At 37.2% G+C, this 15357-nt stretch overlaps 1 protein-coding gene across 1 annotated transcript in view; it reads left to right on the top strand.

Annotated features, from left to right (window-relative positions):
* LOC126190852 (anoctamin-8) overlaps positions 1-12540 on the top strand; it is a 191448-nt gene extending 178908 nt beyond the window's left edge. Inside the window, exons 13-16 of the mRNA XM_049931440.1 lie at positions 3117-3314; positions 3391-3522; positions 10087-10271; positions 10348-12540. Of these exons, the coding sequence (XP_049787397.1) occupies positions 3117-3314; positions 3391-3522; positions 10087-10271; positions 10348-11185 (1353 nt within the window). The 3' untranslated portion in view covers positions 11186-12540. The remainder of the gene's footprint in view (positions 1-3116; positions 3315-3390; positions 3523-10086; positions 10272-10347) is intronic.
* The last annotated feature ends 2817 nt before the right edge of the window (positions 12541-15357 follow it).

Below are 15357 nucleotides of genomic sequence, written 5' to 3'. Positions count from 1 at the left end.
CACATCCTAGGTGTGTTTCTGCAGAGACCACACTAGATACAGTTCCTGAAGAGGGATAGCAGCCTTTTCAGTTGTTGCAATAGCAGTGGTCTGGGTTATTAACTGATGCGGCACTTGAACACTAGTCACTCGGTCTTGGATATATTGGTACTGCAGTATGGGTAAAAGCAAGGGCAAACTAAAGCCTTTATATTTAATGATGACATTCAGTGTAAGTGTATCAGTTAGTGATGCTGTCATCTTCTTGGGTATTTCAGAGATAAAATGATTGTGCATTCTGATCTCTGGCCACTGTAGTACTATAACGTGGGACAGTTATAATAATAATGTTAATAGAGCAAGGTAATAGTAGTACCACATACATGGTTCAGTATTGAAACAATGAACCCTTCCATGTCAGAAAGTCTTTCAGTTCCAATGGGTTCTCATATGAAAATATTTACATGCCTATCAATTACTGTTCGAAAGAAATGGTGAGATTTGCTTCACCTTATCTGATAACTGTGGTCTAAAAGTTTAATGGAGATTAGGATTTAATATCCTGTGAAAGACGTTTAATAACTTCATAATGAAGGGCATTTAGTATCTGCTATTTAACTCTATTAAGTTAGCACGATGACTAGTATTATGGTGTACCAAAGTAGCTCTTGGATTTTTAACAGCTCTAATCAAATTGGACAAGAAACTTACAAAATTCCATTGTTACTTTAAAAAAAAAAAAAAAAAAATTTGTCACATGTGAAACTAGTTTTCGTATTGTCTTTCGAATGTAACACATCTCAATTATAAACCATTATTGATAACATTAAAGTTATTCATAGATGTTGTCAATGGCTTTATAGATAATTGTGGATAAATTAGTGGTGGTTTGTTGGATTATTAAATTATAGAATAGTACTAGAGTGATCTGCATATGTCTAAGCATTGAGGTCTACTGAACTAACAAATAGTGTGGAACCTTATAACTTGGCAGGCTAACTGTATTGCAATTTGGACACAATTAAAACCTTATTGCAAAATTGAGTGTGAGCCACAAGCAGTATGGACTGTGGCCCTATCCATTAAAATTTTATGTACCCTTAGAGCTAATCCAGTTTAAGCAGGATGATAGTGCTGTACTTTGTCACATTGATAATATAAGGTCCAAGTTTCAATCACACCTTTTTCCTCTATGTTAAATTCAGTTGTCGAGCACAAAACATTTACACATTAGCTATACTATATATGTTCATCTTGTTTGGATGTTGCCTGTTACCCAATGGAGGTAGTTGTGTTTTCTTTGGTACTACACAGAGGAAAAATTCATTTTTGTTAAACAATGTAACAATATTTAACCAATTCAGATTGATAAAAATGTGCTGTAGCTTCCAAAACAAGCTAACAAAATATGCATCATATGTGCTATTTGTAAAGGAGACATTTTTTGGCATTCTCTTTTTCTCTGACTTTTATTTGCTTATAAATTGGTTTAGGGTTACTCCCAGATTTTAAATCCTCTAGTTCTTTCTTCAGGAGAGAAGAAAAGTAGTAGTTGGAGAAGTTGGAGTGGGAGAACTCAAATTAAGAGGGACTCACTGTGTCTTGCACAAGAAAAGGGCCAAAGATGAAGGAAATTTTGTCAGTATAGGAAGCCAAATATAGTTTATCTGGAAGTGCTGTGTCAGATTCAGCTCATCGACAATAGAATGAGAAATGAATATATGTATAGAAGAACAAAATAAAATGACAGTGGTGCGAATAAAACTAATGAAGGGTAATAAATGGAGTAAAATCATTAAATAAATTGTAAACAAACTCCATTGTATGAAGAAATCCAAGAACAAGTAGGCTAAAAAGATTTGGTTTTGAAGGGTGGTGAGACAATGTGATATGTTCTAGAGCAAGTTCCCATATCCGAAGATTAGGGAAGGTAGTGCTAATTGGAAGTATTCAAAGTGTCCATTTGCTCATAGTTGCACTTGAGGTAAGATCATTTAACAGATGTTTTAACAATAATTATTTTGATTTTTTGAAGACGAGAACTTCTGTATTTGGCTAGCAGCATATAATGGTATATAACTTTCCCTGAACATTTGCATGTTACTAGCTTTTCTGATGTTTACTTTGCAAATTTGGTCTCAGGTGCATCAGATATAGCACAATGGACAATTAGAATCTTTCCATTCCATCCTCTAACATACCAAGCTCTTTTCAGCTCTAGACAAAAAGATTGCCAACCAACTTAACAGATTAAACTTATTTTCACACATGTCATGTCTTCGGACAAAGTAGTGATATGTTTTGACCATAAATTCCAGTAGATAGGTGAACAGTATGTTGCAGCCCGTTTTAAAGACACACAAGTAATGAAAACACCTATAGTTGTTTCATTTATGATCATGCAGGAGCAGATACTGCCAATGTATCTATGAGAATACTGGACTGTTTTTATTATGGGGCAGTTCCTAGACTCAATTTTAGTTAATGCTGGCATTCAACTGAGGCATTCAAGGCCTGCATAATACTCAATGATGAAGGGTATAGGGTGCATTGGTCGTTGGAAGTAGAAACTTCACTGCTAGGGAGGAGCAACAGTGGATAGGAGATTTCTTTCTGGACAAAGGCAGTGGAATAGGTGAAGCAGATGAAAGTGTAGGAAAAGTTATTATACGTATCAGGGTTGAAAAGTCTCAGTTTTCTGTACAATTAATAAATTTTACTGCCTGCAACCAACATTGGCTGTTACTTTTTGGAGAGTCCATATTTCAGTACAAGCCAAGAAAAATATTTCTGCTTGCAACAGATGTGGTGAAATTAAAAAAAAAAAAGACTTGGGCTTACATTGAGCGTATCAGCAATGTACCTTTCATCACACGTGCAAGTGCAAACATAAATGCTAACCATAATAAAGAAAATTGACCACACTATATATATGACATACAGAACAGTCTTGGAATTTGTGTTTATAAGCAAAATCCTAATTTCATATCACAAATTAGCTTACAGAAATTATTAGGATCATTTATTCGATTTTAAATAACGGTTGTACAATTTAAGATACAGACTATATAATAATTTGATTTTTCTGTTGATGTACTGCATAACTTATCATCACACCTTTTAATCTTTTGTTTCAGTATGATGGAACATTTGCAGATCATCTGGAAATGTTTATACAGTTGGGTTATGTTGTTTTATTTTCATCTGCATTCCCTATGGCTGCCTTCTGTGCTCTGCTGAACAATTTGATTGAGATCCGTAGTGATGCATTCAAATTGTGCTTTATATTTCAAAGACCATTTGGTCAGAGAGTGTCAAACATTGGTACTTGGCAGGTATGTGTTAGGTTGTAAGATGCTTATGTTCAAGTAACTATGAATTAATAGCTAACAAAAAATTTTCCCACTGCAGAATGCCATGGAGGTAATGTGCTTAATTGCTGTCTTAGTCAACTGTGCCCTTATTGGACTCTCTGGTCAAGTACACAGAATGTTTCCAGAAATGTCTACAACACAGACAATTTTGCTTATAGTTGCACTTGAGGTAAGATCTTGTAACAGCTGAATTACCTATATTTATTTTTATTTTTGAGAGATGAAAACTTTGATATTTTAGTGAGCATTATATAATATTGTATAACATTCCACGAACATTTAGATGTTACTATCTTGCTTTATGTAGAGAGTGCAAATGTCATCTCAGATTCATCAGACTTAGTACTATGGATAATCAGAATCTTTCATTTCCATCAGCCAAACTGTCTTCAACTCCAGACAAGGAAATCACCAACCCACTTAATAGATCCAGCTAGAAAATCAGTTCATTTTTATTCATATGTCACCTGTTGAGACAAACTATTGATATGTTGTGACAACCATACATTCCAGTAGGCATGTGAACAATATACAGGGTGATTATACTTAAAGTTAAACTTTCAAAACGCTGTAGAAATAGCACCACTAGTCAAAATAATGTCAAATTGCAATGGAATTAAATTGTAGAAGGGGAAAACATGTGGCAGAAGAAAAAAAAGTGTGAAAATTGATCAATAGATGGCGCCGTATGTGTCAAAATACCAAAATGAAAACACCTGTCATGCGCATGACCCATTGAAATTGGTTAAACATGCCAGCTACACAGCTTTTCCTTCTTTTGCGTCTGCGACATTTGCCATGACTGTATCAATGCAGGATCACGCTCTGTTTGTAAAGCTTTGTTGGCTGTGCACGTGTCGCTCTGCAGAAGTTCTGGACACTGAAGGGTTTGAAAAAATGTGTTGGTCCAATGACTGCCATGGGTCTGGAGAAAGTGATTCGAAAAGACGGGTTCTTTTGGTGTGCAACCTGGTAGAGGGAGGAAACGAATTGATTCGACGTTAGTGGAAGCAGTGGCCAACCAATGCTGAAGGAGATGAGTAGTGGTGTGCAAACATATAGTGCACGGAAAATTGCGTGAACATTGGACGTACCCGTGAGCACGATGAACATTGGACGTACCCGTGAGCATGGTGTGTAATATCCTATCCTTCTTAGCTATCCATTCAAAATTACCAATGTGCACGAGTTGCTTCCTGTTGACCAGCCAGCAGGAGAAATCTTTGCTTTAGAATTTCTTGTTCACATGGAAGAGGACAAGCAAAGAGAGCTTCACTCCAAGTTTAAACGCAGCCAAAACCTCTCAGACAAACAGAAGCTAAACGATGTCAAAGTTAGCGTAAGGAGGGCTATGCGTGAAGCGTTCAGTGAATTCGAAAGTAAAATACTAGGTACCGACTTGACAGAAAATCCTAGGAAGTTCTGGTCTTATGTTAAATCAGTAAATGGCTCGAAACATCATGTCCAGACACTGCGGGATGATGATGGCATTGAAACAGAGGATGACAAGCGTAAAGCTGAAATACTAAACACCTTTTTCCAAAGCTACTTCACAGAGGAAGACCGCACTGCAGTTCCTTCTCTAAATCCTCGCACCAACGAAAAAATGGCTGACATCGAAATAAGTGTCCAAGGAATAGAAAAGCAACTGGAATCACTCAACAGAGGAAAGTCCACTGGACCTGACGGGATACCAATTCGATTCTACACAGAGTACGCGAAAGAACTTGCCCCCCTTCTAACAGCCGTGTACCCCAAGTCTCTAGAGGAACAGAAGGTTCCAAATGATTGGAAAAGAGCACAGGTAGTCCCAGTCTTCAAGAAGGGTCATCGAGCAGATGCGCAAAACTATAGACCTATATCTCTTACGTCGATCTGTTGTAGAATTTTAGAACATGTCTTTTGCTCGAGTATCATGTCGTTTTTGGAAACTCAGAATCTACTATGTAGGAATCAACATGGATTCCGTAAACAGCGATCGTGTGAAACCCAACTCGCTTTATTTGTTCATGAGACCCAGAAAATATTAGATACGGGCTCCCAGGTAGATGCTATTTTTCTTGACTTCCGGAAGGCGTTCGATACAGTTCCGCACTGTCGCCTGATAAACAAAGTAAGAGCCTACGGAATATCAGACCAGCTGTGTGGCTGGATTGAAGAGTTTTTAGCAAACAGAACACAGCATGTTGTTATCAACGGAGAGACGTCTACAGACGTTAAAGTAACCTCTGGCGTGCCACAGGGGAGTGTTATGGGACGATTGCTTTTCACAATATATATAAATGACCTAGTAGATAGTGTCGGAAGTTCCATGCGGCTTTTCGCGGATGATGCTGTAGTATACAGAGAAGTTGCAGCATTAGAAAATTGTAGCGAAGTGCAGGAAGATCTGCAGCGGATAGGCACTTGGTGCAGGGAGTGGCAACTGACCCTTAATATAGACAAATGTAATGTATTGCGAATACATAGAAAGAAGGATCCTTTATTCTATGATTATATGATAGCGGAACAAACACTGGTAGCTGTTACTTCTGTAAAATATCTGGGAGTATGCGTGCGGAACGATTTGAAGTGGAATGATCATATAAAATTAATTGTTGGTAAGGCGGGTACCAGGTTGAGATTCATTGGGAGAGTCCTTAGAAAATGTAGTCCATCAACAAAGGAGGTGGCTTACAAAACACTCGTTCGACCTATACTTGAGTATTGCTCATCAGTGTGGGATCCGTACCAGATCGGGTTGACGGAGGAGATAGAGAAGGTCCAAAGAAGAGCGGCGCGTTTCGTCACAGGGTTATTTGGTAACCGTGATAGTGTTACGGAGATGTTTAACAAACTCGAGTGGCAGACTCTGCAAGAGAGGCGCTCTGCATCGCGGTGTAGCTTGCTCGCCAGGTTTCGAGAGGGTGCGTTTCTGGATGAGGTATCGAATATATTGCTTCCCCCTACTTATACCTCCCGAGGAGATCACGAATGTAAAATTAGAGAGATTAGAGCGCGCACAGAGGCTTTCAGACAGTCGTTCTTCCCGCGAACCATACGCGACTGGAACAGGAAAGGGAGATAATGACAGTGGCACGTAAAGTGCCCTCCGCCACACACCGTTGGGTGGCTTGCGGAGTATAAATGTAGATGTAGATTGGCCGTGGAAGATTTTGTGGAAAGATGAAGCCCTCTTCCGTCTGACAGAATATGTCGATACACAGAATTGTCAAATATGGGCAACAGAAAATCCATACGCAAATCAACCAGTACCACTCCATCCTGAAAAGGTCACTGTGTAGTGCAGGTTTACAGCATCATTTATCATAGGGCCATATTTTTTTGACGAGACAGGTGCTTCCGGTCCTGTTACCTGTACCATCACTAGTAAGCGCTATGAGTGTCTTTTGTGCAACCACGTCATTCCAGCTCTCCAACAGCATGGGTGTGTGGATGGGATCATTTTTATGCAAGATGGCACACATCCGCACATTGACAATCCAGTTAACCAGCTACTGAAGCGCCATTTTGGAAATGCTAGAATTACCAGCCGCCATTTGCCTACAGCCTGGCCGTCCCAATCACCTGATATTAACCCGTGTGACTTCTGGTTGTGGGGCTATCTGAAAGAGGTTGTGTTCACTTTTCCGATTGCAAACTTAGCTGCACTGAATGTACGCATTGCGCGACACGTTCTGAACGTGACCTCAGAAACTCTTCGATCCGTTGTCAAACGTGCTGTTTTTCAATTTCAACTTGTAGAAATGGTGAACAGCATATTGTACATGTTTTGTGCCAGTCACGTTGAAATTAATAATTTTATTTGATTTTTATTGATGCTGTTTATGCAGTTTTGACCTCAAGACAATTAAAAACTAATGTGAGTGATGCTTTTTATATTGCTTTTGGCCTCAGGACAATTAAAAACCGACGTGATTGGTGCTTTTTATGCAGCTTTTGGCCTCAGGACAATTAAAAACTGAGCTGAGTGATGCTTTTTATGCGTCTTTTGGCCTCAGGACAATTAAAAACTGAGGTGAGTGATGCTTTTTATGCAGGTTTTGGCCTCAAGACAATTAAAACCCAATTTTTCCCATCCAAAGTGATGTGACCTTGCCGTTATCACACCTGTACACTCGTGCAAACTGAGTAGTACAGTTTGTTTAACCTCAAACGTACACCTTAGGCATTGTTGTATGATTCATTTGTCATTTGCAGTTGACCGCTTTTAAATTATGATGCTTACAGCACCATCTATTGCTACATTTTGTAACTATTTATTATTTAGTCTGCCGTACATTTTTCCACATTCTCCGATAATATTCCATTGTAATTTGATGTCATTCTCACCAGTGCTGTTATTTCTATGGTGGTTTGAAAGTTTAACTGTAATTATAATCACCCTGTCTTGCAACCATTTTTAAAGAAATAATAAATAATGAAAAGCCCTGTGGTTATTTTATGCAGGAAAATACAAGACCACATACTGCCAATGTGTCTGTGACAATCTTACAGAGTATTTTTGGTTATAGGATATATCCTAGGTTTAGTTTGAGTTAATGCACAGCTCTGTAAACAGATGTTGACACACCACTCTAGAGTGCTGCACTGTGTGAAAATTTTCTGGGACTTCTTTCTAAGGCTGCACCTAACTTGTCTTTATTTATTCCCATTTAAAATGTGTGAACAACATTCCTGAACATCACATACTGGAATGCACAAATTTTGGGAACACTTCAAACTCAGTTTCAACAAAATCTGAACTAACAGGTCTCAAGTGAGAAGGCATACATTCAACACACATTAGTCTACTGCAGCATATGTTCATCAATGCTGCAGCTATGTTTAGGTTTCATCTGGATAGTGAGAAATTCATAATTGAAGGTGGAGTCAGGGAAAAGAATTATGTATTGGATCATAAGTTGAGATTTGTTGTGTTACTTCTTGGTGTTCCTCACATTTCAGCAAAACTGACGATGTTGACTTGGTGTTCAGGGACTGCTCTAGAAATGCTTTCTTAGTGATGTTTCCTAATTGGAATCTCATAGAAACTCTTATGACTGGTAAAGTATCCAAATTATCATAGAATCTTTTGCTGTCCTACAGGATTCAACAGATTTGTAATGAATCGTATATATTTATCAAAAAAGTCAGTTGTTTAACATATGTATTCTGTTTTGTGTAAGAGAAAGTTAGTTCCTACTCAATCTGTTTGTTCAACAATTCATGGCACAGTTGTAAACTGCCTTTGGCATATAGTCAGTACTTCACATGCTTGATCATTCCATTATAAAAAGTAATAGCAGTACAATTTCTTTAGGGAAGGATCGATTTTGGCATCTAATTATTATGCAGAATTGAGCTGCTTATCAGCAAATACTTACTCATCATCATATGACACCACTGCAAATCTTTCTGCTTGAGGTGAGCAGAGAAAAGCAGCTTTCCAAGTAGCATATCATGGGTTCAGTGAACTCAAGGAATACCCATTTATCTATCATACTCCTGAGGGGGGGGGGGGGGGGGGGAGTGAAAAAAAATCAAAAACATGGAGGACATTGTGAAGGAAAGGAGGTAACTGAGTTTGAACAAAACAGTGTGGAAATCAAATCTTCATTTTGAAACAACAAACCTTCTTTACCCTGACTCATCTACTTCTGAATATCCTTTTAACCTATCTCTGAATTATGTATTTAAAATATGGATTTGCCCTTCCTGTAAATGATTTCTCGGTGAATTTTGGGTTCATTCATACCATATTTTACGGACCATTAGCCATTACAGATAAGATGCAGCTTAATTTTTAAGAATTTTTTGAAATAAAATTTTTACCATTTTTATCATTAGATTTTAAAGCTAGACTTTAAATAAATTCTTAGTTTGCAAAACTGAACTGACCTTTAAAATCCTTGAAAATTGTGATCTGAACTTTCTTCTTCTTCTACTTTTTCTTCCTTCTCTTTGTTGTTATTGTTGTCCTCTTCTTTTACTAAATTCTGACATTCATGTATTCTGTCGTGCAAGTGTTTGCTTCACTGCCATCGAGGGTGTTACTTATGCAACACTTTTTGAAAGATTTAACTATAATGTCTTCAGTCACTCTAGACCACAACTGTTGTATCCACTGACACTTGTTTGATTGTTGGTTGTTTTAAAACTCCCTTCAGCATGAATTCATGTTGGTTCCATCCATCATCCATAGTCCATTAGTTCACTGGCACCGTAGACTGCAATTATGCTCACAGGCTAGAAAGTGTTCTGAGTTTGTAATGGTGGGGTGAGAGGGAGACAGTCCTAACAGGCTTGTGAATCCCTGGAACTCATATTTGTCACATCGGTGCACTGCTGCTATCAGTTGAATCCCAATGTTGCCTGATAGAGATAGCCTTCCTACAGCATAAAAAATATGGCCATTTTTGAGACTGGCAGGAAAATTATATCCACTGCTGGACATTCTGGACATTTTTATATTAATTTCAAGTACAAGGTGTACATGACTTTTGGAGCCAATTTTTCAAAGAAAGAAATGTGTCTTATAGTCCATAAAATATGGTAAGCAGTGCACCCATATACTCAGATTTCTAATAATTTCTGGCAACAGCTACTTAGAGCTAACACAAGAGTTCTCATCTGTTTCCCCATAGAGCTTTTTATTTTAACAAATGTAGAAACAATAGCCAGCCCATTATTTTCAGGTTGCTGCTTCATTCTATTCACAGTGTGTGATACATGTTGTAACTGATTTTTACAGCACATCATGTTAATACTGCGATTCCTAATAAGCTGTGCTATCCCTGATGTCCCTGAATGGGTTGCTACAGAGATGGCAAAAGTTGAATTTGCTCGTAGAGAGGCTTGTCGTCGACTGTCTTCCACAACAGCCTCCACTCCAGCACGAGATTCAGCAGTCAGTGCACCGAGCACCGTCATTGGCCGGTAAAATACGTTTCTTTAATACTTTTACTAAATTCTGACATTTATGTATTCTGTCATGCAAGTGTTTGCTTTTCAGTTTTGTAGTTTCCCCAGCAAATGATGAAAACAAAGAAGTGGATCAGGAAGGAACTGTTGAGGAGACTGAAGCTGCAGAAACTGGGCATCAGTTTACCGAGAATGCTGCAAAAGCTGTTCCAGATGGAAGTGCTGCTTCTGCAGGAACACCTGATAGTTTACCATCCCCTACTTTGCCCAAAAGTACAAACAAGAGGGCATCACCTCATGAGTGGTTATCCCCTGAAGGGGAATCACTCGGGTATCACCTTACCATAGGGCCTCACGGAGTGGACTGGGTTCGACATCTTGGTCTTGAAGGAAGTAGAAAATCCTGTGATTCAGAGACTGTAGCAGGTGGATCAGGTGAAAATCTAGCAACTCACCGGAGCACTGACTGCATAGTGACACCTAAAGAACTTACTGCATCCTCTGATTCCGATCTTCTACGTTCTGCTCCTCCTTGGGCATCCACTCATCCTCGCCCCAAATTCCGCTTTTCCCCAGAAAAGTCTGAACAGAAGGAAATGTCTTTATCAGATAGTAGCCGCACTGTGTCAAGTCAGGAGGGAGATGAGACTGTGGTAAAACCTGAAGAAGCAGCAGCTGCGAAGAAAACTAGAGTGAAACAGAGTCTGATGAAAAGGGCTCGTAGTGTAGCAATCTTCTCTCTCAAGCTCAAGGAAAGACGAGCTGCTAGAGAAGCGAAGGAAGCAGAAATGAGAGCAAAGGAGAAGTGGACACCACCTGCCACTGTTGGTGGAGAACTGTCTTGTATTCCCATAGAAAAACTCATCTCAGTGGATGATGTTGCTGTTGATCTCCAAAGACGCAAAAATCAGAATTCTGGAAATATGTAGCGCCTACTTCCATCATCTTCATTGTTTGTATGGTACTTATGTCATCAGTTTTAATTTAGTCTCTCCTGTTGAGTACTTCCTATAGATGAAACTTACTGTAACTTAATGTATGTAGTCTTTACTGCTCTATAAACTTGTCTATATTTCAGTTGGTATGATCGTACAGTCCATACATACAGATAGAATGGTTCCTGTGTTGTATCTACCCCATATGCTGTACAATAATCTTTCAGTGTGCTTCACATTGTTGTATATTTAAAAGGAAAGAAAAGTGTTACAAAATATTAGTTAAATTATGTGAACATTAGAAAATGCTTTTATGTCTCAAATGTAATGAGTTATTTATTTGTTTAACCGAAGAGACACAAAGTAAAATATATTCCAGAACAGATTTTCAGTGAAACTGTCAAATAGCTCCATTGAGCTGTAATAGTATGTGAATTGTTTTCATTTTTCCATGTGTGGGTAGAGGTAAAAGTATCATCAGTGTGTAGCCTGCCATTGTCAAAGTGCTGTGTATGTGAGCGAGAAGCAGTGTAAAGCACAAGAGTATTAGATACTGTATTATGTTTTGTGCTGTATGGTTTTTCCTCATTTCTTGCTCTTAGGTAATAGTTTCATGAAATAGTTGACGTTTACCGTTCGTTGCCAAGTGCCTATTGCAGTATGGAATTTAGTTTGTTGAGGTGAAGTATAAATGTATAAATACTCAAGTGTACTTAGATTCATTACACATATACTTATTCATACATTCCATTATCAATGTGAAATGTGCAAGTTATTTATATACAGTGACTCCTAAATTAAGCATGATATAATTTTGTTTATAATTGCAAATCGTGTTTCTAAAATTTTAAAATTTTTTTACTGTGAAAAATGTCTCGTTAATAACTGCATTGAATAAAGAAGACTTTTAAAATAATGATCCTAAAAGCTATTTTCTTACATGAGCGAAAATACTTTTGTAATACACAAAGGTTTTGTTGAAAATGCTATAAATGTTTTTCCTTTTCATAAGTACAATTCATATTTATTTTATATTTAAGATTCTGTGAAATTGCAAATATTTTTATGAATAATCATCTCATCATTGAAACCATCCAGCACATAATTCCTGCATATATATTTAACTACAGTAAAGCAAAAAAATATTTTGATCATAACATAAGGTCTTAGTAACCCTTTTAGACATATCCAACATGAGCAAACGATTTAGAATAACAAAGTGGTGTAATTTAAGATGCACACATTCAACAATTGAATGCAGTGATCAAAGTATGAGTCTGCTGCAGTGTTCACATTTTGTTGTAATATGTTATATTTTGGAAATGCAGAATAAAGATTTTAGTAAACTTGTTTGCATATTGCACGTTTTTGGTGTTATTTAACAGGATCAGCCCTTCATAAGTTAGTATATTATCAATAAAGACTAAATAAATGGATCGCTTCATTCACCGTGCATCACTATCTAAATTTTTATCACTCTACATAGTAGTCATAGTATGGTATATTGGGACACTGAGTGCATTAAAAAGTTGGTTTTTTACATTGAAGTTTAAGTAAAATACATTGTGGGCAGAAATGTAGGACAGGTGTGATTGCATGATGAGAAACAAACACGACATAGCAACTATGTTGTTATGTATTCAGTTCAACATACAGCATTTCACAATACCAACCATATTAAAGATTATGCTTTACTGCAGGCGTATATTTTACAATGTTTAGAAGTCCATTTCTTAAGTGGGAGACAGTACTGCAGGAACACACAATATACTGATGAACTACCATAACTTTAGACACCATAAGATGAGCAACATAACAAGTGAAGTGTACCAAAATTATCAAAATTTCTTCTTTTAGCTTTTAGAATATTTTTTGAGCTAACTGTTAATAATATATGTCAAAACACCTTTACTTATTTTCCAGTTATCTTTGAAAACTATCTAGAAGCCTCTGAATACAGAATAAGCCCAATTACTCATGGTAATAAAACTTCCCTGATTAACACAGTTAATAACTGCAGTTGCTTCCGAAAATATAAGCAAAATGCAGTACAATAACAAGAAGAGAAATTTCGAGAAAGAATCTTTAAACATGGCATGATAACATGAAGAGAAATTTCCAGAATGAATGTTTCACTTTCCTCCAGAGTTTGTACTATTTTGAAACTTCCTTGTAGGTTTTAACTATGTGCCAAATCAGAAAGTTACCAAACAGTGCTCATACTTGTTCATAGTGAAATATTCATTCTCAAAATAACTTCTTAGGTAGCAGAAAAGTTATTTCTTTGCCATATCCTTTCTCCTAGGACTATTAGTCCAGCAAGTTATACAGGACTTCCCTAAAGTTTGGGAACTAGGAGATGATATGAAACTGTGAGCTTGGTTTGTGAGTCATGCCTGGATAGCTCAGTCAGTAAGAGCATTGCCTGCAAAAGGCAAGGTTCCGAGTTTGAGCTCCAGTCTGGCACACAGTTTTAATCTGTTAGGAACCTTCAAGAACAGAAATGTCAGTTATTTTTCAGTTTTTAGAATAAAAATTAACAAAGTTTCAAGTCTCAGCATTAATTCTTCAAAAATTTTGTTTTGATTCATTGCTATTCTCTTCAAGGATTTTTTATTTTATTTCCTTGGTATTTTGGAGCTCACGGTGGTTGCATGTGTTCTTCTGCATCCTGCAGTAATCCGCTGTATGTCACTTATAATTTGTAAATTCCTCTTAAATAATGTTCAGAAGCTCAGTGTGTCAGTTTGGTACTAGTACATTAAAAATTGTTGAACTGACCCAAATGAAAATAAATACATTTCACATACTAAACTAGTGCTGTAAGTCTGTACCATGTTATGTAGATAACAATGAGGGAGAGGGGAGACAGGAAGTTACTGGGTACTAATGCAGTTGATTAATTTACAAGTAATGCATCAAGAACTTCACCTTGTATAAAACTAAACACCTGCATGCAACAGAGAGTTAAAGAAACCTTGACTTCCCATCATTTTCTATCATAAAAATAATTGGGATTCCAGAAGATGTTATAAATGAGTTATTGCATCTCACTGGGGAGTGTTGCAGGAGTCATCTGATAATTCATCCTTTTTTTGTATGCAGCCTGATAACACTAAATAACATGTAACTTTTGTAAACTGACCCTTTTTCCCCAAATTTTACTCCTTACAACTCATTCCAACATGTACTGCACCCTCTCCACTTCACTCTGCCTCCCACTACCCTCCTCCTCCATCCCCAACATCAATTCCGTCTCTCTCTCTCTCTCTCTCTCTCTCTCTCTCTCTCTCTCTCTCTCTCTCTCCGTATTTCATTTCTTTCTTTTACTTCCTGATTATATTGCCTCCTTTTCATACCTCTTAGACACAAACTGCATGTTTTAGTAATGGACTTTAACATCAAAATGTTATCAACTTCCACATACTGAAAATTATTAATGGAATTGAAATCTTTGTTGTGGCTCTGCGGAAGTTTCACCTGTTTCAGAATGATTGTTATGTAAGTACATAAGTTTTCCCTTCCATTCCATTGTTGGCTGTGGTCAGTAATTCATATCCACTATTGCAGTAGTAAATAAAGCTTCCAGTAGCAGTTTCTTTGTAATGGAGATAATTTAGCTTTCACCGTGCTTTAATGTACAACAGTAGAGCTTCCTCACATTTCGCTGAAAGAGGTAGTGTTAGTTGTATGAACTGCACAGTCTCTGTAATTTTTATTTATTTTATTTATTTATGCTTCTTATTGTGTATCCTCTCTGCAACTGAATTACATTTAATACTGCCTCATAAGTAAGTGTGAGAGCCGTGCAAATTACAGGCTGCTGGTCGAACCCAAATTGGGTAAAAAGACCGTTTGTGGAATAGTTTTGTGCAGCTAAAATGGACATATTTAACATAAGTCACACTATCAAATGAGAATAATCCTTTAAGTAAATTAGTTGAGAATTTTCTTTTTGTATACATTAGTATAATGATGTCCCAAAGTAATCATAACACTGTTTTCTTCCTTTTCCATATCCTTTCTCAGTGCCTCAGATACAGTTTTTAGAGTGACACCTTTTTGTTACTTGGCTTTCAGGCAAAATTTGTGTTTCATATGTTGTACTTGACCATTTGATATGTAGCAGAGAAATTAAATCAACAGGTGGGACTGAAATTACAATG

The sequence above is a fragment of the Schistocerca cancellata genome, chromosome 6 (assembly GCF_023864275.1).
Source record: "Schistocerca cancellata isolate TAMUIC-IGC-003103 chromosome 6, iqSchCanc2.1, whole genome shotgun sequence".
Classification (NCBI taxonomy): Eukaryota; Metazoa; Arthropoda; class Insecta; order Orthoptera; family Acrididae; genus Schistocerca; species Schistocerca cancellata.
The sequence above is the reverse complement of the archived record's forward strand: the minus strand, read 5'-3'. Positions and strand labels throughout refer to the sequence as shown.